The 22,753-nt window shown below is 44.4% G+C and overlaps 1 protein-coding gene across 1 annotated transcript in view; it reads right to left on the bottom strand.

The window, feature by feature from the left end:
- Positions 1 to 257: 257 nt before the first annotated feature.
- LOC144098521 (plexin-B-like) overlaps positions 258 to 22,753 on the bottom strand; it is a 192,377-nt gene continuing 169,881 nt past the window's right edge. The window contains exons 25-38 of the mRNA XM_077631226.1: positions 22,308 to 22,450; positions 21,505 to 21,635; positions 21,369 to 21,428; positions 21,117 to 21,191; positions 20,898 to 20,964; positions 17,634 to 17,780; positions 14,713 to 14,866; positions 13,925 to 14,086; positions 10,061 to 10,245; positions 6,783 to 6,943; positions 5,712 to 5,859; positions 4,613 to 4,753; positions 4,432 to 4,506; positions 258 to 2,882 (exon numbers count right to left, since the gene is read on the bottom strand). Of these exons, the coding sequence (XP_077487352.1) occupies positions 2,775 to 2,882; positions 4,432 to 4,506; positions 4,613 to 4,753; positions 5,712 to 5,859; positions 6,783 to 6,943; positions 10,061 to 10,245; positions 13,925 to 14,086; positions 14,713 to 14,866; positions 17,634 to 17,780; positions 20,898 to 20,964; positions 21,117 to 21,191; positions 21,369 to 21,428; positions 21,505 to 21,635; positions 22,308 to 22,450 (1,757 nt within the window). The 3' untranslated portion in view covers positions 258 to 2,774. The remainder of the gene's footprint in view (positions 2,883 to 4,431; positions 4,507 to 4,612; positions 4,754 to 5,711; positions 5,860 to 6,782; positions 6,944 to 10,060; positions 10,246 to 13,924; positions 14,087 to 14,712; positions 14,867 to 17,633; positions 17,781 to 20,897; positions 20,965 to 21,116; positions 21,192 to 21,368; positions 21,429 to 21,504; positions 21,636 to 22,307; positions 22,451 to 22,753) is intronic.

Here is a 22,753-nt window from a genome sequence, read left to right as displayed (position 1 = left end):
GACAGAACACTTGGTTCCTGCCTGCAGCCGGCATTACCACTACACTTATTTTACAACCAACAAACAGTCGGAACATTTTTGGACGCTGCAAATGTATCAAATGCTACTTCTAGGATGGCAGGAACGTTCATTGCACTAAAAATGAATGCGTTGTCGTTTTTGGCAGCAAAATGAAATGTATGACGTTTGAGGACTGCCACTTACTCGGTAGCACAGCAAGTGTAGCTAATGCTAATAAAGGAACACTTGCACTTCTTCGCACTAGCGCCTGAAGCCGTCATTCTCTTTATTCACAACATACTTCACAAAGGAATACGGTGAGTGTCCTTGATTCTTCTCTTTTCGTAAAAAAATAGCCTTGAAATGAAAACTATTTTCGCCGACACTGCCACATGCGACGAAGGTGAGTGTGAGAAGACAAAGCACTTTCCCTATGAAAACAAATTAAGTACCACTGCTCAGTCACACACAGCACTTCTGTCTTCGCCTCTTGCTGCTGCGTTTCAGGCGCGGCCACGACAGCAAACATCGACAAGGCAGCTCAACGTGTTTAGATTACAGGTGCATAAGACATGCACAAAAGAACATTTAGGACCCTGTTTCTGGCAATGGGACTCTCACCACCTCCTACACACACAGAATGCGCATGTGTGGACAGAGGCCCCGGAGCAAGCCCGATGAAAATGACGACAAAGAGCTTGAAGTCGCGTCGAAAGAAAATTTTACATCTTATGACGAAATCGTTATAATGTCACTAGCTTCTGTCAAAGCAAAGGTTCTCGTTGCATGGCAACTGTGCTTCAGAGAAAGAACGTCTCATCGTGAGAGCCGCCCATTAAGCATTAAATAGTCCTGCTGCATATCAGAAGCGACTTTTTTTCAAACTGTTTCAAACTTTTTTTCAATTGATGTCGTAACAACAAGATTTTTCGTCACCATTTTCGGCTGGGAAGAACGTAGAGGAGGGTAAACAGCCATTGCTACTGGCGCGAAGAGGCGTCCAAATAACGTCGCATAGCCCAACATCAGCGAGCTGAGATGCATGTACTTTTCAGGGTCCACGTGTCTCACAGTGCTAGCTGCCTGGTTGCTATGATAACTTGGTTGTGAGAATAGTTATCTTCACGGACAGTATATGCCGCCGTAATGGCCAGCGGTGCCAAGTCGTCTCTGACACTGTAGCGTAGCACATCAGAGCATAATGCTTTCTCTCTGTGACGCAGGCTGACAGTGTGTGGCGTGCACTACTGATAAAGTGTGTGCTCCTTTTTTAGAACAATGTTCTAAGCTGCTTCAAAGTTTTGTGCTGCATTAGTCCCTCGGTGTGCCATAATACTGTGTAGTACAGAACTTCGAACGGGTGGCGGAACCAGCGAAAGTGATGCCGGTTAAGAACAAAGAGGCATACATACAACACCAGCGGGGTTGTATGTGTGCCTCTTTGCCTTTCCCTGCGTCAGTTTCGCTGGTTCCACAACCTGTGCATTATGAACCAACCAGCCCAGCAATTTACTCTATAGAACTTCAAAGCATGCTGCCTGTACCAACGTTGTCCCAGATGTGTTTCTTAGTAAGGCTGCGCGTGTAATGAAGTCTGATTTTTCTTTCATCAGCTATCAACCGCAAATAGAAAACCAGTAATCATGGTCAATTTTACAAACTTTGCTATCACTGCATTCAACTCCCTTGCATCTATTTTTCGTAATGATTTTGTTGTGACGGAAGTACCCAGGAAATGACAATAAAATTAGCGTTGACTTAGTATGTAATACCTCGAGCGTATTTTAAAACTTCTGACAGTTTTTTTTAACTTTTTCCAGAAGTTAAAGAGCGTGATGTGATAACAAATGCAACACTTCTGCCATTTGTTTTGCATCCTAAGTTCGTTTCTGCGCCGGTAAAATAATTTATAATTGCACAAAGACAGCCTTACTGCCAGATTAGCATAAGTAGTGCAACAATAAAATCCGAAAATACTCGAAAATACCACTCTTCCATGCGTAATCGACTACAATCTACTGTTGAGTGATGCCCTCGTAGATTACGCCTCGTGAGTCTGCTGCAAAAAGCAAATGTACACGTCTCTGCTGCAATTAATTCTTAAGGACAAGATGTCTAGCCAGGTACAACTTTACAAAAATCCTGAGTACTTGGTTTGTTTGTTGTTTTGGTTTGGTTTTTGTTTCAAGACGAAACGCATCACACACAGTGCCTCTGGTCGGTAAGCCCAAGAGCTTGCCGACCAGGTGCACGACGCCAGGCCGCAGAACAACTCGCGCCTAGGAAAGAATAAGTCCTCCCCTTTCCTTTATAAAGTACAAAACACCCTGCCTCATCGCTTCGCGCGCATTTTTTAGCACGCGCCGTAGACTTCGAATTAGTTGGAAATCGCTCAGCTTCCTTTACCAGCTAGCGGGCGCACAGTCAGGCACGAATGTGGGTTTTCTGGATGAAGAAAACACAGACGCACACACAAGCACGCGCCACAGATCCCCCACCAGAACAACAAGGAAGAAGAAAAAACCAAGACACAGTGTCCCAGTTCACTGCACAGCCAGAAGAGTCAACGCCGCAAGCACCACAATGAGAAATGTCCGCCGTGTTATGAGTTCTGTACAAGTGGAGGTTGATCACATGGCTTGGCGCTGGTACGACGCGTGCGCGCGCGCTTGAGAGACACGCTGTGCGAAAGGCCCCGGGATCGTGGAGACGCTCTTGCAGCGGAGGGCGTTGGGGTTCGTCAGCACTGTCCGCAGTGGCAATCGAGGACTGTTCTAGCATGGCAAAGTTCGCTCTGCGCTCAACGTGCATGCCACAGTCTCTAGTCTTTGCGCCAGCTGCAACTCCTGGCACGCCTCGTCGTCTTCGAGTGCTTCGAGGATCTGCGCAAAAAACCATTCAAGAGCATCAAACTATGAAATATCGACATTGAGCCCCGCACTAATAACGTCCCTTAATTAACACCATTAGTAATACCGATCACGGTATACCACTGACATTTCCATCAACATTTGATATCGCGTTAGATGTGGAGAACTTCGCAAAACGCATAAGGATAGTAGGCAACTTTTCCATCTCCGGTAAGAGGCACACAGTGAGTTTCAAAATGCGTTTAAACTAAATGTTTGGTCCTTAATGAACTGCCAACTATAATATTTGTTCGTTTGAAAGCAGATGCGGTGACAGTAAACAAGTTCGGAAAAGCCGTGAGTGATATTTCGGGTTCGTGCCCGGCAGCTGCAAAGCGACAGGTTTAAACTAGACTGAAGGTTTTTGCATGCAGTACGGCAGGTTGTAATTGGTTCTTGGAGCAAATAATTGCACTACGAAACATTAGAAGTTCTTTGTACGACGGCATTGTGCGCAGCATATCGGAAATAATGCAATATTAATATCTTCCAGTAATTTATTTGCACTTACTGAATAAGCCGCAGATAACAAGGACACAATGGGAAAATATTGGCAATATTGGCATACTCCACAGAAGTTAATTACAAGGGTATCCCGAACAGTTGCAACTAACCATCAGCAAACACAAACTCTTGTAATCAAAACCGCAGCCATGATTGCATACAACGGCAGCTTTTTTAATTCAAACAAGCCCGGTAGAAAGCTTGAACCATAAAATTTTCTGACCTGCAAAAGATATACCAAGAATTAAATGGCTAATTGTACTGACACTCGAGGTGACTTGGCTTCAGTGGGAATCTTCAAAATCTCCTTTAAGCACGGATATTTTTCTTAACCTAAACGCTTATACTCCGTTTCATAGATCAGATGCAACGCAATAAAAGGTGTGGAAGTAGTCCGCACGGGAAAATAAATGGAGGCGTGTTACTCCGCGCTTGTTCTGGTACCGAATGGTCTAGGGCACGAGAAAGCGACAGAGTGTCGTCACAAATAAGGGTGCTTTAATCAAGGTCATGCCACATGTGTCATGTAGCAAGCCTGCAGGCAAATCATTTACTATGTTGCGCTCGCCACAATGAACGCACTACTTTTTGGTCGCGGATGCAGGCAGCGCTAACAAGAGCGCCAGCTTTGACAGCGTTGCACCTGATGTATGAAACTTAGTATAGTAGTAAGAGCCTCCGCAGGAAAACTTCAGTGGAGTGGGTTTAAATCCCTCATACAAGTAACAATGCCCAATAATATGCTCCATGTCTCTCGAGAGCGCCTCACACGCTAAGGCAGCATAGCTAGCAGAAACAATGCAATTTTTTTACTAGGTTTTCCTGTAATCATTGATGCTATAATACATCCGTTATCTCGATGCCAACGCTGACTTGCCCGGTCGCTGTCGTTTATCTTCAACTCTGCTTAATCTCTTTCTCTCCGAATCAGTGCATACACCCCCCTTTTCGGCGTATTCATTGCAATCCATAGGAAAAGGTGTCGTTGGGTCACAATAGCACAACCGTCGTTGCTTACCTGTTCGGAGTATTTTGTTACATAAATATATAACTCTTTCAAGGCATTCAGGACATCAACCTCCCCAGCATGTGCCTGCGTGAAAGGCAAAGAAGAGAACAGGACATCAATGAGGTGTTCCGGCCGTTTTTTTCTGAATTTTCGCAGTCTACGTTCTGAACAAGCGATAGAGATCACTTACAGCTGATAAGGAGTGCATAGCAGCTCGCATCTCTTGGTCCGAGATCGGAGGCAGGGCAGCTATGTCCTGATAGAACTTGCACACCAATCTTCTATAACTCGGAATATCTCTCGCAAACAGTAACTTGTTGGATGGAGAGTCCTGCAAATGAAGCCCATGAACGTTTCGAGAAATTGTTTTTTTTTTTCACCTGAAGTTCTGCCGATTTATAGAGAGGCACAAGATATACGTATACAGTTTAACCTCGTTATAACGAAGTTGAAGGGGCCCCGTGATTACTTCGTTATAGTGGAAGCTTAGTTATAGCCGTGTTTACCGAGATTCCAAGGGGAATAGTCATTCCTTCATTACATCAATCATTTCGTTATAAAGCGTTTTGTTATAACGAGGTTCGACTGTATCATAGTATCTCTCGTGACGGCGTCAACGAGATACTGAGGAGAATTTGAAGTTAGCCTCTATTGATTTATTACCGCGTGCAATTAAAAAATACGGTAATTTCACTCAAAATAGAGCTTTCACGAGCTCTAAAAGTTAAATGTCAAATGCAGGTGTCGCCGTCAGCAACCGTTTTCTCAAGCAAGCTTGCTTCGAGAGAGATTTTGTGCCCGGACCCCTGAAGCTGGTCCACAAGAACATTCACTTCGAAACTCTGAACATAGAGATTTTTTCGATTTGCGGTTGTGCTGAGTGTCGCTTCCTGATTACAGAAGCTGCATATGTAGGGAGACCAACGTCTTCAATTGCAAACAGTCACTGCACTAGTCTTATACTGTCTTATACTGTTGCCGCAAGTGAATAAACACTATCATTTACCTAAGCCTGCTTTTCTACTTCACATTCAAGCATGCGACAGAAAGATGCTTTCCAAGAAAAAAACTGTTTGCTGTTTCTATTTTTTATAGTGCGTGAAAACCTTTAATTTTGTTGTTGTTTTTAAACCCCTTTTCCCGCAGCCTCATTAATTCTGCTGCTTGTTCAGTTTTTTTCTCAGACAACCCTTAACTGGAAGTTTCTTTAGTTCATACATCTCATTAATGGCTTACAGGCACCTCCGTTCAGTACATTGCATGCTTGCAAACAACTTGACGATTCGTACCTTCCCAAGTCTGTGCTCTGTTGTTGAACATGCATCCATGAATGTCTGTGCAATTACGGAAAGACAAGCATCTAAGATTGGCGTCTTCTCAATGTCGAAAATGAAGTCAGGATTCTTGACTAGGTTGACCCAGAAACGCAGAGGCAAGCTGAAAAGCAGAAAAGTAAAAACAACGAAATCAGTGCTCGCAATGAATCTTAGTGCGCTAACTACGGTTGGGGAAAAACCTCATATCGCAGAGACAATACAACTTAGGCCTCATATGATACCTTGTTTCGCGCAGCGCAACACAGTGGTAAGTCCCGTCAACTCCCCCCCCCCCCCCCCCGCCAAAAAAAAGAAATGTTCATGTGGAGTTTTTTTTACATAGTTTGTTGTCATAAGTGCTGGCAGTTGAAAGCCGCATACATACAGCCAGGAATATAGCCAGAAATTTTTTTCGGGAGAGATCCGAAACATTTATTGTTCCCCGGAAGGTGATGGATGGTGAGGGGGAGGGGGGGGGGGCATGCTTAACGAGAAACTTCCGGTTGAGCTCGATTTCCGGGCGGGGGCGAGCTCCTCGGGCCCTCCTTAGATACGCGCATGCATACAGCCATAGCTCCTTGCTCGGGCACTATCTATTTGCATCACTGAATACAAGACATTACTTTTCTAATTATCATTTTCTTGCAATCCTCTAGTATTTTAACGCCGTTCGCCTGAAAACTGGAGAAACTGTTTTAAAGAACGCGTCAGGTATAAAGCCCTTGCCCTCTAGCCGCGGCTGTGACTCAGAGGTATGGCGCTGGGATGCTGACCCCCAAGACGCGGGTTCGATCCCGGCCGCTGCGGCCGAATTTCGATGGAGGCGAAATTATAGAAGCCCGTGTACTGTACGATGTCAGCGCACGTTTAAGAACCCCAGGTGGTCGAAATTTCCGAATATCTTCACTACGGCGTCCATCTTAGCCTGAGTCGCTTTGGGACGTTAAACACCCGTAAACAATAAAACCTTGCCTTCTAGACTGCAAGGTAACTGATACCAGGCTGTATCAGCTTTCGACAACAAAGCCGAAGAGAGATGCCAACCTGTTGCTCTTCCAGGCATGGGACACCTCGGGATCGACTATGCCGTATGTTGACGCAGTTGAGTCCAGAAGGTCGAACAGCCACTTGACGGCGCAAGGAAGTGCCTCGTTCACGGTCAGGATGTTGTGCAGAAAGTCGTCGACAAATTTTTGGATGGTGCCCTGCAGGAACAAGTACATAATCACGTAAGCAAGCTTAGCTTTGGTAGAGCTACCTAGTAGGTGAAGTGAAAGCAGTACATGGAAAGCAGACATTTTTTTTTTTGCGACCCTGCACACAGGAGAAAGAACTACTTCTTGTATTGTGGGGTAAAATATAGACCTCCTGCATGTTTGTAAACAAGCGAGGTGGCGCTGCAGTCGCTAGCGAGCTCGTGGTTGGCAAAAGGTCGGGGAGTGGCGTCGCGGATAGGTGTTGAGCGCGGGTTTTCAAGGCTTGTAGGCGAGTTTCCAGTTTCTGCGAATCATAGCAATGGTCGATGCTTCCAACTTGTAATTTGTTGAAGTACACGAGCTCGCGTTGGCCACGTGCGGCCTATAAAGAGAAATATTTTGCCACTGTATTGTACATATGGTTAGCAGTAAACATGTAGAAAGCGTTCCTGCCGTTTATTTATGCGCTAGGCATTGAATAAAACAAGTTTTGACACTCTGCACTAGTGTCACTGCACTAGTTTTGCACTCTGCACTAGGACAATAGTGAGGGGAAGCGCTGGCCTTGTTTCGTCGGAGCAGACATGCGCTTATCGTCAGCTGACATACGTACGTTTCGCGCTGTGCGAAAAGTGGGGACAGCGTCGTGTCCCTGATCTCCTGTCTCGCTTAGAGCTGTTTTTAGCCGCACGACCACGCACCAGCCAGGCCGACTTGTCCTCTTGTCAAGCTGGTCGATTTGGTGAAAATTTTTGATTTCTAGAATTATTTTCTTTCCTAGCCCCGAAGTCTAGTTTCGTGATGAAAAATTATAGCAAAATATTGAGTACAATATTATAAATTACGCTTTTTAGAAGTGTGGTCGTAAAAAATTGTGAGGTAATTTCTTTGATTTCAGTGCCGCATTTCTTTAACCAAAGCGAAAGCGAAGATGCCGTAAACGAGGGAATGAACTTAAAGGTTCGTTTTCTGACCTCTCACATTTTCTGCGACTGGATCACTCACCTTCGTAATTCGCATGAAAATCAAATGATTCCCTTTGTCGCAAACTATTCCTGAGACGTTGAGGAGCGTAATAAATCTCTAGATTTTTTTTCCCTACACGTGCAGTAAGTATACTGTGTTAGTTATTTCTTGTAAGAAACGTTTTCATGTAACTATGCATGCATAAGTACTGATAAGTACTGATATATACTGAAAAAACTGCGCACTATCTACTCAATTATTTGAGACCTTGGGGGGACTTGACGACGGTGTTAATTATAATTACCCAGAACTGCACCAGGTATAGCTATAAATATAAGGAATTACTGAAACTAGCGTAGGAATTTCATATTTGCACCAAGTTTAGTTACATATTGCAAGAATGAATAACGAAAACACTTTTCATTGCCGCGTCCCCTCTCAATCTCGCCACGTGTCTGTTAGTGGCACGCCTGCGACTGCTTCTTTCCAAACAAGCTTCGCGATCATGTACTACCTCATGAAACATGACACATGCATGATGCAATGAAAAAGCATATGGCGTTTAGCACACTAAGGTACGCTATTCTAAGCACACCAACGCGACCGCGCAAGATTGACACAACTTACCAGACTTCTTTCTACTCGAATGAAATACTTATGTCGTCATATCAAGAAACAGTTTCAAGTAAATAATAAATGTAATAAAACGCGCCATTAAAACATGGTGTGCTATTAACAAAAAAAAACGCATTCCTTGGGGGCGAGTGAACCTGTCGGCGCCCCGTGCACTCCGGCTCAAGGTGATAAGTACGTGTGCCGCTGCATATGTCTTTTTTTTCCTTGAGCAATTATCAGCCTACTATCCTGAAGTTCAGGTGAATGAACGCAGTAACTTGCATGCTATTAAGTGCATTGAGTGGCAGTGCCTATCGACTCCAAGACTTCGCGCTTTACTACCGTGGCCCAATGCCTGTTAGTCAGTTTCCGAATGCGGCATTTATGCGCGAGAAACCTATCGAGGCTAGTTTAATATTTTTTATGCTACTACGCGGATCAAGCAGTGACGCAGCTGGTCAATACATGCTGCTTCTGCAGTGCACAGGCTTGAAGCAGCCGCCGGTAGCTGCGGCAGCTGCGGTAGGCACTGGAAAGCGGAACCTGTTTTGCCTACCATGCGAAAGTCGCTGCTAACATCAGCGCCACCGCATCTTCGTGACGTCGCGGGGTGAAGGAGGTCCATAAGGTATGCTATCCATATGGGACTGCTTTGTAATCAAGTGTAAGGACCGATGCTTATAACTGCGAGTCTCATCATGATTGCCCTTGATAAAGTAAGGGGAACGGAAACGTCTGACAACACCTCCCCGCGGGTCGTTCTTGTACTTTCATATGACCGTCCATTATGTCCTACTTATGAGGCTTCGCTGCACCCAAAGGTTATACTTCCGAAGAAACTCAGTGCGGTGTAGGCGGAGAGCTGCAGTTAGCGACGTGATCAACATGAAGTGAGGTGGCGCTGGGGTGATGCGTTTAGGTGCAACGGCGTCATTTGATTCTTTGTCAGTATGCCTTTTTTTTTTGCTAACGATGTTTAACATCGGTTGTGGCCAGAAGTAACAGCACATCAAGGGCATGATAAAAAATGTTCGTGAAAAGCTATTCGCTCTGCAACAGTTAGCTTTTTTTTGCTCCATTTGTTTCAGGACTAGTTTGCTCATGTTTTCAAGGCAGAATAATTTTTATCGCAATCGATAATAGGGACAAGATATGCGCTGTCTAGACCTCTTTATTGGAGCGGTGAAAAGTATCCCTCCTTGAAAACAGTTAGCTTTACTGAAACTGACAGAGTTTGGTCTGGTAGTATGTTCGGTCATCCGCTGTGTCATCCGCGCTGTGTTCGCAAATACGATTATTCAACCTTTGCAATATATTTTTTTTTTCAGTTCGCAGTATAGCGCTGCTGCTAGTAAACTCTTCTCAAAGCTGACGAGCACCGCTTCTAAGGTCTCCGCCGCGAACGGTGCTTGCCTTGCCGCGAGCGTTTATCTTGTTGCGCGTGGTCACATCAGTCATTTCTCTCGTAACGAGTGCTTCTTCCTCTCTTGGCGAAGAGCTGAGCACGCGCTGAAGGTGCTGAGCTGAGAGAATCGCGTTTTTCACCTTCGTGGACAGCAGCCGGGTGAGGAATATCTCCGGGATGGCCTTGTGTCTCTGCTCCTGCTGCGACTCCTGGCGGTCGTCAACGGGTTTAACGAGGTGCCAGTACTTGACGGCGCCGCCGTAGTGGCTCTCATAGTTGTTGTTGCGCGACGGCAGGGGGCTGATGGTCCCGTACGTGGCCGTGCCTACGCATCAGAGTCAAAAGAAAACAAACAAGTATTTCATTGTGTGCTTGCCGTGTACCTGAGGGCGGTTCCTTACCTTAGACATTCCACAAGAGCGAGTAAAACGAACCGGTGTTTTTACACCCGTTTTCATTGCTACTTACGCAAACACTGTGTGCCATGATAATATTCCTAACTTTGCTTTAGTTCCTAGAGCACTTAAATGCATAATTTAGAGTTGAGCTTTGCATTCGACGAGTTTAATTCATTTATTTGTCCGAACTGGCATTCAGGTTAACAGAATGTAGATTTAGCAGTTAGCGAGCAAAAGCAACTAAAGCCGCCTGGATAAAGTGTGTTACCTAGAGCTAAAGAACAACTTCGGTGTCTCAACGAAAGAAAAAAAAAACTCTTAGGAGATCCTCAGTTGATCTTCTTAATGCGTTGGCAGCCAAACGTTCGTTGTATTTGAGGTGGAGTTGACGCACTAAAGTTCGTTATATCCGAGGTCCAGAAGGTCCAGAGAGGAAAGTTCGTTATATTCGAGGAGTCAGCTACTTAGTTTCAGTATATCCGAGGTCGTTGTACCCGAGGTGGCATTAAGTTTGCTATACCCGATGTGGCATACTAAGGCTTGTTATATCCTGGGTAGTGAAATAAGTTCGCACAGGTAATATATTAAGTCCGCTCGTAGCCCGGTGGGCAGGTTGCCAACTGTCCATAGTGGAAGATTGGAAAACCTGCCATTGGCTATTGACAGACGGCGCTTGAAATTTCCGCTCGCACTGATCCTTCTAATGCTTACGGATTAATAAGAGTCTCATTTAATTAGAAAAGTATTTAGCACCTCCTGCTACCGCTGAAAGTGCGCCTACTTAAAAGGTGTTAAAAAGGGCTAGTTGACGTAGCTCGACCTATAAAATCACATAGAAGCGTTGCAGTATGCGCGCACTTCTGACGTTAAACAAGTGGGTTGTCGAACAGCGGTTGGTTTTCTGTGAACATTAACTGGCTCTCATGCCACCGCATGGCGCGATACGGTGTCGAAGTTCGATTTTTTGATTCTCAGAAGAGCTAACTACATCCTTGACCCTATTCTGGGGGAATTATTCACCTTGCTGTTATTCAGAATTGTTCCCGTTCTAAAATACCTCTATAAAAAAAACGTCAGACGACTTCTTCGGCATCGAAAACATTATTCATGTAGCTGTGATCTCTGGAGCGTACATGTCTAGCTGAAGGGACATCCAGTGCGAATGTGGCATTAAAGCAAAGGAAATCCTTGTTTAGAATACGAAAAATACACTATGTGTGTAATATCTCGAAGGGGAAATGACATTCAACCTTCTGGGGCTCATGTGAGCTCACGAGATATAGAGGAGAACTCGATGGTCGAGGTAAGTGAAAATTAAGCCATGACCTAAGTAGAAATGCCACATAAGTTATGCCACACAAGAACACAGATGTGTGCTCGAAACGATCTTAGCTTGCGACCGCTAAGAACTGATTTTTTCAGCTTACGGCATGATACTGTTATACAACGCCACTGATAGTCCTCCTAGTAGACGCGTTTTGCTTAGGCGGGGGAGTTCAGCTCCAAACTCTAAAAGACGGCGAGATTGATCCATGGTATTCGCGTCATGTTTTCCCACGTAAAAGGCACTACGGAATTTTAGGTCTACAATGCAGGCTTGCGCCGAAATGACTGGTGAAAGACCTGAGAAGTTGTTTTCGATGTAGCAAGTGCTTTTCGAGACTGAACAGAAATCACAGCAAACAAGGCTGCCGTGTAGTGACGAAATCAGCACTGTTTGATATGCTTGGTGCCTTATAACTTTTGTGCCGTTTGTGTGCCCAGAAAAAAAAAAGAGCTCATTACAGCAGATGGCCGCTCACCTTCTGCTGTAACTACAAGAAAAATACGAAGAAGCCTGCTCCACAATAAACGAATGACAAGTCCCCAAGCTTGCCTCTCTGAGAAACTGACAGCCTTTCTGGTTATTTAAGAAAGTTGCTTGTCTGCCATTTTTTTTTTCGCCAATTTCTGTCTTGACGTGCAAATGTGGTCCGAAAATAAACTTCAATATGAAAAAATTGCATAGAGAGGATCAGGCGAGTCATGCAGTTTTAAGAAATATAGAACAAGTTAGCATAAGGAACTGAAACGCCTCAGTGGCATGATTCAGCATGCATTTGGTGGGCCGATGGTGCTTTGCTAATGATAGCAAGGCCTTTGATCTTTGTCTTCTCGCACGCTGAAAGAGACAAACTTTGCGGGGCGTGCATTTGCGATTGTTATCGCTCACGTCTTCTGTTTGCACAGCAGCTTGTGCTTGTTGGTTTTTCATCCTGAAGTTAAAAGCGTAGAACGCAGACGAGAACACGAGACGAAGAATCGACGAGCGCTGCTTTCGATACCGTTTATCCGGAAGATGCGCTTCTCACACCTTCTGCACGAAGGTGCACGAAAGTGCGAAATAAGCGCGTGTGAAGCTCTTTGCTTTCACCTATCGTTCAGGTGCTGGAGTTGGCCGCAAAAACTATATGCAACAACCTTTTTACAAATCTAGCCATGCTGACCATGCTTTAAGGTTCGTGCATTCACTGCGAAGACTGAATTGTTTAGAATCTCTTTCTTTTCAAAAGACCATTAAGGAAAACAATAAATCACCGAGTTGTGCTGTGCGTGATGCATCAAATGATGATTTCTTTTCAGTGTCCTGAAAGTGCATGTATAAATGCCGAACGGGTAGGTAAGAATTTTGTCACCAATGGCGACCCCAAGTAGCATCAGTCTCGGCACCCACTCAGACGGTACTTACATATATAGCGGAACGCCTGCATGGAGTGTAATCGGGCCGTCGTGCCGGTCCGACGACTGTGCGCGCTTGCGCGCGGTCGCGTGATGGGATGTCACAATTTTCTGACCAGAGATTTGCTGACCTGAGGTATTACGGCTATGATCATGTGATTTAGCCGACATCTTGAAATCAGAGAGCTGACGGAAGAACGGACGCGAAACGAGGAAATGTAAGTAGTAAAAGCTAATGCTCTTAAAAAAGGTAACTCCATAGCGAAATCTTATTAAAAACTGATGCAAGGCAAGACGAAAATAACGAAAGAAATACAAAAAAGCAGACCAATTATTGCACTGTTTTTTACGGCGCTGCTCGATAGTGTGCGCGCTTCAATTCAGCAGAAGACCGTAGGGCTAGTATTTAAGTGAACGCCATCAGCAGATATTTAAATGTCTTAACGAGAGAAGACATTTGAAGTACCTTCTTCGGTCATAGCGAAAAGACTAGACGGATAAGCTATTTGAATCTTGTACCTATGTGATAATACAAGCTGCACGCAGTGAAATACCAAAGTGACGATTCCTTGCATTCATCCACTGAAACACGCAAAATGTCATAAAGACCTCACTGGCAGCAGCAGTAGTGCATTCGGGAAACCGCGGCATACCTTCTGTATCGTATTTATAAGGGGATAAGGAAAGTGCAAGTTCACCTCGTTTTCAAAAATGCGAGCTCTCACACGTCTGTATTTTCTGCCAAAGTTGCGGGGTTTTTGGAAGAGAAAATGTTCTTTCAGACCGTTTTTTCCGCTGGTATTGCAGGATATCGCGTTGTTTAAAGTTGACGAAGACCACGAGACAAGTGAACGTGGCCCGAAGCGCGGCGCTACTAAGAATGCGCACCGTTCTTGCAGTAGCGTCTCTTCTTGTTGACCAAGCTCATGATAGCGGAGTCGTGGATGCCGTAGTGCGCAAGCGTGTTCAGCTTCACGCATCCGTGCACCGTCTTGGTCGTGAGGTCCTCGTCCTGCAGAACCAGGTGGCCGCCTCTTCCGTGCCGCCATTCTGAGCGAGAAACGAAACGCAGTCACACTTTACGGCGGAACGTTTTACGCGCCTTTTTATTTTTCGATAATAATACCTGGCGGATTGCGCTTAAAATTCTGAGAGAAACACTCGAAACTATGTTTCATGCTGAACATTCTAGCCTACAGATCTCAGTTACTTGCATAATTTGCCGTATTTATAATAATTGTGATGCCGATGACGATGGCGGAAATTTTGATGATATCCGCAAGTCGGATTCAAAGTTTAGTAGTACGCAGTATTTTCTAAGCCGCAGCTGAAACGTCGGCGCATTCATGATCATAGCCGGTCAGGATCATTCCTCGAACTACACGTTCTGTGGTGTTCACGCCTTGAAATTAAATGGACTTGTGTAGCGCGCTATTCAACGATAGCGTTTGTTCGTACTGATAAATAGATCACAAACAAAAAAATCTCATTTTTATCGCCTCAAAAGGCTTAACCTGACCGTCTGAGATATTAGCGGACTTTTATCGTATGAACAATCTCGTATTCATTAATGGAAAGCCCCTAATTGTGCGCTTCCGCTTCGCTCTCATCGGTTGATTCACATCATTGTGCCGTGTTGGTCCGGTTACGTCTCCGGTTACATGTCTTTCGCTTACCCAGGTCAACTTCAGATATCAGTGGCCTCATTGAGCACGGCGTATTCTTGTACAGCGAGTCCAAAACCTTGGCCTTTACTTGGCTGATGGTATCGCAGTCGTTGACGCGGCAGAAGACTTTCTCATCCTGATCTTCCTGTACAATTTGAATGACCTGCGGGGAGATGTTAAAAAAGGATGGTTGTCAACTTGTTTAAACAGCTAACGCTGCTCAGACCGTTGATGCCGTTCGGACTTGCTCGTGCGAAAAGCGATTAAAATTTGTGGAACATTGTAACTTAATGCCTATCTTTACTAAGCAATTCAGTATTTTCAATCATTTTTCTTGTGGCTCGACACTAAAGATATGCAATTACTAAGTGTGAGAACACCAGATAACTGTCTCATGTGACCCATCCTCTGTTCAGAGTAAGAAGTTAAGAGCGACCATCAATTCAGGAAACTATGCCACGAAACTTTGGAGCTACTTAACAGAGTCAGGCCGATAATTTATATAATTTCTTTTCTTCGCACAAGTCCATGACAGTTTTAAACACACCCTTGTTTATCTAGACATGACAAGCTGCCTCCGCTTTTCAGTCTTCGGTAACTGAACCGCACGTTATAACCATTTTGTCCTTGCCTAAGCAGAAATACAACTGACTTATTATTTATATATAGATGACATTCTTAAGAACTTCCGCGTTTTGAAATATGTGCTGTTCATATTGCTGAATCAAATAAGTGAAAGTGTGGTACTGCTATACATACTTAAAAGCAGGCCAGGGTAAATCCGGTGTTGAAATGGGGTAAAAAAAAAAAACTGGCATATTAATGTACCAGCCTGTCCCTAGTGTTCCCTGTGTACTTCTGATTCTTGAAAGGCTTATTGGTTTTTAACCAACTGATTCATAACAAAAAAAAATAACATACTCATGGAACATGGAGAGTCTCTACCAGAAAATATTTCCAATACATCACATTCGACTTCGCAAAGAAATGGAATAGCATTTTACCTTTTCTAATACCTTCACAACGCATTTAACACTTTCGGTTGTGAAATACTGTACAACAAGCTTCTTTAATACGGATTCAAACAACCATTCTTGTCGTTGCTGTGCAACTATTTGCAAGAGCGCTTCGACATTCTAAGATTTGGACGTCTGCCAAGAGCTAACATGTACCTGCAGTGCGGAGTCCCTCCTGTCTCCATTTAGTTACCCCTTCTGTTTAAGCTTTATGTCAATTACTTTGCTAAACGTTACTTCACAGAATTATTAGTGTGCTGACGACATCCTCTCTGTTCCACCTAGTTCCAGTTAGTACACCGCTCTTTTTTTCGAACAAGAAGATACTATCCGATTCACAGATTGGCCCAGATTGGCTCAAAGCTAATTTAATGCATGTAAATACATTGATAACAAAGCTCTTGTGCATCCCTTATCCTGGCAAGGTAGTACCAAAGAATGACTCGGTCATCTTGCACACGTCGAAACATGCGACTTGCTCATGCCACTCTTTAAGGCTTGTCATATGTGTTCAACATTTCGGAATTTATATAAATGATAATATATGATGTCGAAACCACATGACACTTACATTTGTAAAAAGCTAAGAAGTGTTCAGTTGCCTACTCTACAATCTAAAAAATGTTGCGTTTATTGTATTGCCAGTGAGAAAATTTCTAACCCATGCATTAGCGCACAAGCTCCAAGTGTAATAAATGTGCTGCTACTTTAATTGCTCCGATACGTGGAGAAGAAGTCAGCAATATTATTAAAATCACCGCCACACATGTGCTGCATAATGCCTGCAAGTGGAATTTCATCAGCATGCTTCAAACGGTTGGTCGCGCCTGCATTAGATTAATTATTAATACAGATTGTTGCCTTGAAGTAGTTTTGGAAGAACGACTGGAGGCAAAAGACAATTAAATACATACTTTTAAGGCAGATTTGTCTTTACATTTTACCAAGAATTCACGCGCACCACGAAAAAGCAATGCGCCCACAATATATTCCAGTAATTTTTAGTGCCCTACCCAATAGCATATTTTCATTAAATTTCAAATGTCAGCTGACATCCGCACCTTCACCACTGTTTAGTGGTAGGAGAGCGTGTATTCAAATTCTCCTGATAAATTTTGTTTGCATGACGTCAATTCATGCTTCATGCTACTACCGGGTGGTGCAGAAATGGCTTATTCATGCCCGCATCGTTACATTTCTGACTGAATGCAATAAATATATATTTACAAAAAATGTGTACAATGCACGTAAAACTGTTTTTGTCCCGTTTTTACCGCATGGCACGCTCATCGGTTCGCTAACGTACAGCGCCTTGTACCTCCCGCGACAATCGGCAACAAAGCAAAACTAAATAAAATTTAGCAAAGTGGCATAGTGTCGCCATCTGCCGGAAAGATTATAAAGCAAACTTATCACTTTGCTTTCCGTTGCCGCCTCTATCCGGCAGATGGTAGCGTAACTCACGGGAAAGTAGCGTTACTGAATATTTTTTCCAGTGACTCTTAAGGATGTGCTTGCCAGTTTTCCAGAAAATTATCCCGTGCGATGTGTTGTCTATGGCTATGTTGAAAGCAACGCCAGCACTCGATCTGCGGTTGAGTCCCTTAGCGAGAGACGCGCCACCATTTCTTGTACTGATAAATTATTTTTTTGTGGCGTGACATTGCCATTGTCAATAACGGCATTGCATTTATTTTGTACAAAATTATTAGACATAATTACTAATACCGGTATTATACGGAATTAAACTCGAAGAGCACCTCTGAGTGGAATTGGATCGCGAGGAAAAATGCCAGATATTCCGAGTACAATGCTTAAATCCTATTTCCCTGATTGACACCACTTTAGCTAGACACAGCTCCTGCTGATGTCTCTTGCTAGAATTCTGGCAGTCAGCAAAGAAAAAAGCCTTACCACAGTAGAGTACTCTATCTGCTCTCTGAGTAGCCTCTCTTCAGAGAGTGAATAGCGGGCGTCGTGGGTCACAGCGTCCACTGGACCCTTCTCCACTTGGTGCTTAATGGCGCTGAACAAGAGGAAAAGGGACCGTCCAGCGTGTTCCTGAAAGGTACACACAACTGTGATTAGTAACGGGTATATCTCCTATCCAGGCCAAGAAATTTACTTGAGCAACATATACAGTCGAACCCGGATATACAGTCGAACCCGGATTTCGTAATGGATCGCAGCATAGTTCGATATATCGATAATTCGATATATAAAAATGGTAGTAGGAAAGCTTTTGTGCGACCTAGCACCCAAAACGAAGTACATGATGTTTAAGCCAATCAATAAGCATAAAAGTGATTAACTTACAGTACAGAGGACACATTTTAGACCAAGGAAGTGTGCAAAAGTTCCTCGGGGTATGGTTTAGTGAAGAGTTGTCTTGGACCCCTCATGTCAATCATCTGCTCTCCGAACTTGCGAAGACTTTTGGATGTATTAGAAAAATAGCTTCTCTTCTACCTCTTTGGCTAAAGCAATCAATATATTGTTCCCTGTTCTATTCTAAACTTTTGTATGGCATTGTGGTCTGGGGAACAACGACAAAAGGGAACTATGATAGGCTACAACTGCTGCAAAACGTGTCCTCCGGATTTTTCTGAACCACACTGACCCTATTAGATTGTTGTCGACGCAACCCCTTTTTCCCAGATTTGATGTTTTACCAGCCTATAAAGTCTATTTATGGATACTGGCAAAGCGAATATATAAAAAGAAACTCCACAGTGTTTACACACCTGTTATGGCGCAATATGATATCCGTAACCCCAAATACAGAAATAAAAAAGTCAGAACAAATTATGGAAAACAAGATCTGGAATTAAATAACTCTGCTTTTATTTTGGATTTCGGCCTACCCAGAAAAACGTTCAAACGTGAACTGCGGGCAATTTTATTTTCCGTTGAGATTGTTAAGTAACAATGGTAAATGTAAATTTTCTTTTCAATTGTTGACTTCTCTTTACGTGTTTTTGTGATATTTGAGCGAATCTTCAATGGGATTAAAAAAAAAAAACTTTCCATAGTGCTTAAGTACAGCCATGTTGTGTAAGATGTATGCGTGTACTATCTGCAACGCAGCTTCTCTTTTTTGTAGCAGCTCTCTGCTGTACTGCTGTAGGCTGCTCTTTTGTTACGGGGGCAGAGACCTCGTCAGGCAACCATGCCTTTAGTCTCTGCCACCCGCAGGAAGAGGTGATTTTCCTGCAGATAAAAACCGACCGACCGACCGACCGACCGACCGACCGACCGACCGACCGACCGACCGACCGACCGACCGACCGACCGACCGACCGACCGACCGACCGACCGACCGACCGACCGACCGACCGACCGACCGACCGACCGACCGACCGACCGACCGACCGACCGACCGACCGACCGACCGACCGACCGACCGACCGACCGACCGACCGACCGACCGACCGACCGACCGACCGACCGACCGACCGACCGACCGACCGACCGACCGACCGACCGACCGACCGACCGACCGACCGACCGACCGACCGACCGACCGACCGACCGACCGACCGACCGACCGACCGACCGACCGACCGACCGACCGACCGACCGACCGACCGACCGACCGACCGACCGACCGACCGACCGACCGACCGACCGACCGACCGACCGACCGACCGACCGACCGACCGACCGACCGACCGACCGACCGACCGACCGACCGACCGACCGACCGACCGACCGACCGACCGACCGACCGACCGACCGACCGACCGACCGACCGACCGACCGACCGACCGACCGACCGACCGACCGACCGACCGACCGACCGACTGACTGACTGACTAACTCTTGCCCGCCAGCCTCCTGGCAGCGCAGCGCTCTCTTAGGGTTTGTATGCCTAACCTGCACGCATTGAATCTGCAGTTCAAAATGGTTTGGATCTAGCCACTGCGTATCGTAAGGTGTTTGGTCCTGTTACCGGCAAAACAGAAATAGAATAATCTCATTAAAACTAACGTAACGTTGGTTTCAGCGCCGACTCCGACAGCGAGGCATGCCAGGCGAGAGCCTCCGCAACGTTGGTGGGTTGGTTGTATCCCTCTGAACTGTAGGTAAATGACGTGCAACTTTTATGTACGTTGTAATTCAACATGTAAACGCTACATTTGTTTTTTATTACAGATTTGCAAGGTTATAGCGATTTAGTTCTCTAAGCTAAATTTTATCGATTCCAACTGCTCATTACGAGGTATTAAGCTGCTAATTATGAAACCATGCTCAATTTTAAGACCTCGAGCTCATCAAGTTCAAGCATTTGACTTATCAAAGCATCTCTTTCTGTCCTAATAATTTCAGCAGCAAAACAGGGGTACAACAAAAGATAGAGCTTATATCCAGATTATTAAAACGGCGCCTTGCTTCTTTTCGTTAAATCTTGCCAATCTCGGAAGAGCCCAGCGGGGTGGCTTAATTAGTGGCTAAGGTGTTAACTTGCTGCGCTCAAAGTTGATAGACTGAAATGAAAAGACGCCCGTGCGCTATGCATTATCAACTCTAGATGTTCTGTACTAATCCTGAGCCCTCCACCACAGCATCTCACAACCCATAGGAGGCTTCAAGACGTTCAACCAACATATAGCATATCATCTATGAAAACTTCAGCGCCTGAACGCGTATTTCTCCCCGCACCGTCAATATAAAACAAACTAAAGACCCCCTAGCAAGAAGAGGAAGGCACGACCGAATATGACATACTGAAAGTGTGATCTAAGCAGCCAACATTAGCCTAAGCAAGTATCTACTAACAGCCGAATAAAGAGGAGCATGGCGAACTTTGGTCCATGAGGGCGCAAAGATGCGGACGCACTGCTTGACTGGACAATAACAACGCCACTACCCACAGCTTGTGTAATGATCCTTCACAATAATAAATTTCAGTTTGACTGCATCATATGTCAACCATTGAACCCTTGTTTTGTGTTAAGCCAAGGCGAATACAAGACTCCTCGATTATCTATACGCGTTAATTCAGCAGTACTGCACCAGTACTGAGGCTGAATTATGCGCTGCTCACATCAGCACTAAAGTCTCATTGATAAATCGCGTCATATATGCACGATGTTTCACGTCGCGAAGATATGAAAATAATTATCACTAGATTCTTCTATTTACACCTTTATAATTGTGCTATTTCATGATCCTCACCTTTATGTAGCCGTACATGCAGAGGGCCATCCAGTTCGTTAGCATTTTTTCGACCACAGATTCAGTCCTGAAAGAAAGTGACGGTTATATTCACTTCGTCGACGTGCGCTTTGCTAGCACCGCATAATGCGTCGTGTTTCGCGCGCAGTGAATATATGCATTTTTTGTTTTATTATCTCGAAGACAGTTCTACTATTCAGCCATTAATGCCTCACTTACCTCCTGAGCATGAGTTGAGGGTGTTTTGTACCAACGTATTTTTCCACTAGCCTTATCAGAAGTTCCCTCAAAATGCTGAAAAAAATAAGTCACACAACAAACAAATTAGCACAGAATAAAGTTCTTCAGTGAAATGCTGCATTGCGTATAGTTAATTAAACTTATCATAGTCCTCTAGGATGAATCAAGTTACTCTCTTGGGATCACTTTTTAGTGCAAGTTTTCATTTACGCTAACAGCGACGATGCTTACTCAGTTGCGTACTCCATCTTGTCAAGCAAAATGATCATGAGCAGGGATGCCACATTCACTCTAAAAAAAGCAAAACGACATTGATTAATCTCCATATTTCAGCTTCAGAAGAAAATATACACGAATAAGCACTTACTTGTCCCTTATGCTGAATGTGTTCTGGTTCTCCAAAGTGTCGATAAATGTCAGAAGGAAGCTTTTGTTGTTTATGAGCATCTCGAAGTTCGTCATCGCAACTTCGTAGTTGTTGTAAGGGCCGTTGATTTGCTGCGAAAACAATTGCAATGGTTAGTGTATTAAGAAGTGCTCATTGCAGAATGTCATCGCAAGCCTTTCGGTAAATACAGGGCAGCTTTTGAACAGTTCGTGACTGTAGTAAGCTGGAACAAAGCGGCGAGATTTGTTTTACTTCTGTAGTTTGTAACACAGTAGGAAAATGTGGTGAACCAGACGTCACTTAAAGAGTTTTACGAAGTTTGCCAGTAACATAATAACACTTGGCACTGATTGTTGTTATATTAAAAACATCGTATAGAAAAGCCTCGGGAGGGGGGGGGGGGGGTACCAACCCGATGGTAGAATTTGTGGGTTTTCCCAGGCTAGACTTTTGGCGTGAAACCATCCGAAGGGGTCCCACGAATTTACGTTGGTAACCTTTTAGGTCGCGTCAAGTGACTCCGCAGAGTTTATCTTCACTAATGTAGTATCGTTAAAGCGGTATGTTTTGAAGTTTTTTTTTTCCTCGACGTACTTCATGATGGCCGTGTGCTCCGTAGACTGGCAAACAATAATGATAGAGAAGTCATGGCTTCTGTTAACAAAATGACGAGCGATGAAAAGCTGAATATCAATTGAAACTGAAAAAAAAATATTCGGTTGTGGCAGCCTTTCTCAAACCAGATTTTTTTTTAAGCAGGCATAATTTAGCTCCCAACTCACTTTGACTTCCTGCAAGATGGGACTGTTTGGCACTCCCGGAAAGAACACCTTCATAATGTATGCTTTGTGATCAAGTGTTGGTATCCCGGTAGCTTGAATGTCATTGTTTAGGTCAGTCATGTCCGTCTGGAGCTCGGCAAATGCTGCACAAAATACAAACACAGAATACTTCTCAGTATGCATTGTGCCTCTAATGGTCCCCTAATCTTGATACGAGGTGCATCCATAAACCTGGAGATGACCTTTGAGCACTGCTCCAAGAAGAGGCACTGAAAAGCAGGCCACAGTTTTAATGAAGTGTAAAGTTTACCGATAGTACTGTTCACTTGCAGCAGGCTTTTACATGTGTTATAATAATCGCTTCAGCACCTTATCGAGTCCTGCAAAGATTGCAATGAGCATAATCATACGTCGCTACTTTGAATGGTGCTAAATCCTTCAGCGGT

This window comes from Amblyomma americanum, chromosome 7 (assembly GCF_052857255.1).
Source record: "Amblyomma americanum isolate KBUSLIRL-KWMA chromosome 7, ASM5285725v1, whole genome shotgun sequence".
In the NCBI taxonomy this organism is placed as follows: domain Eukaryota; kingdom Metazoa; phylum Arthropoda; class Arachnida; order Ixodida; family Ixodidae; genus Amblyomma; species Amblyomma americanum.
Note: the sequence above shows the minus strand (reverse complement) of the source record. Positions and strands in the feature narration are given on the sequence as shown.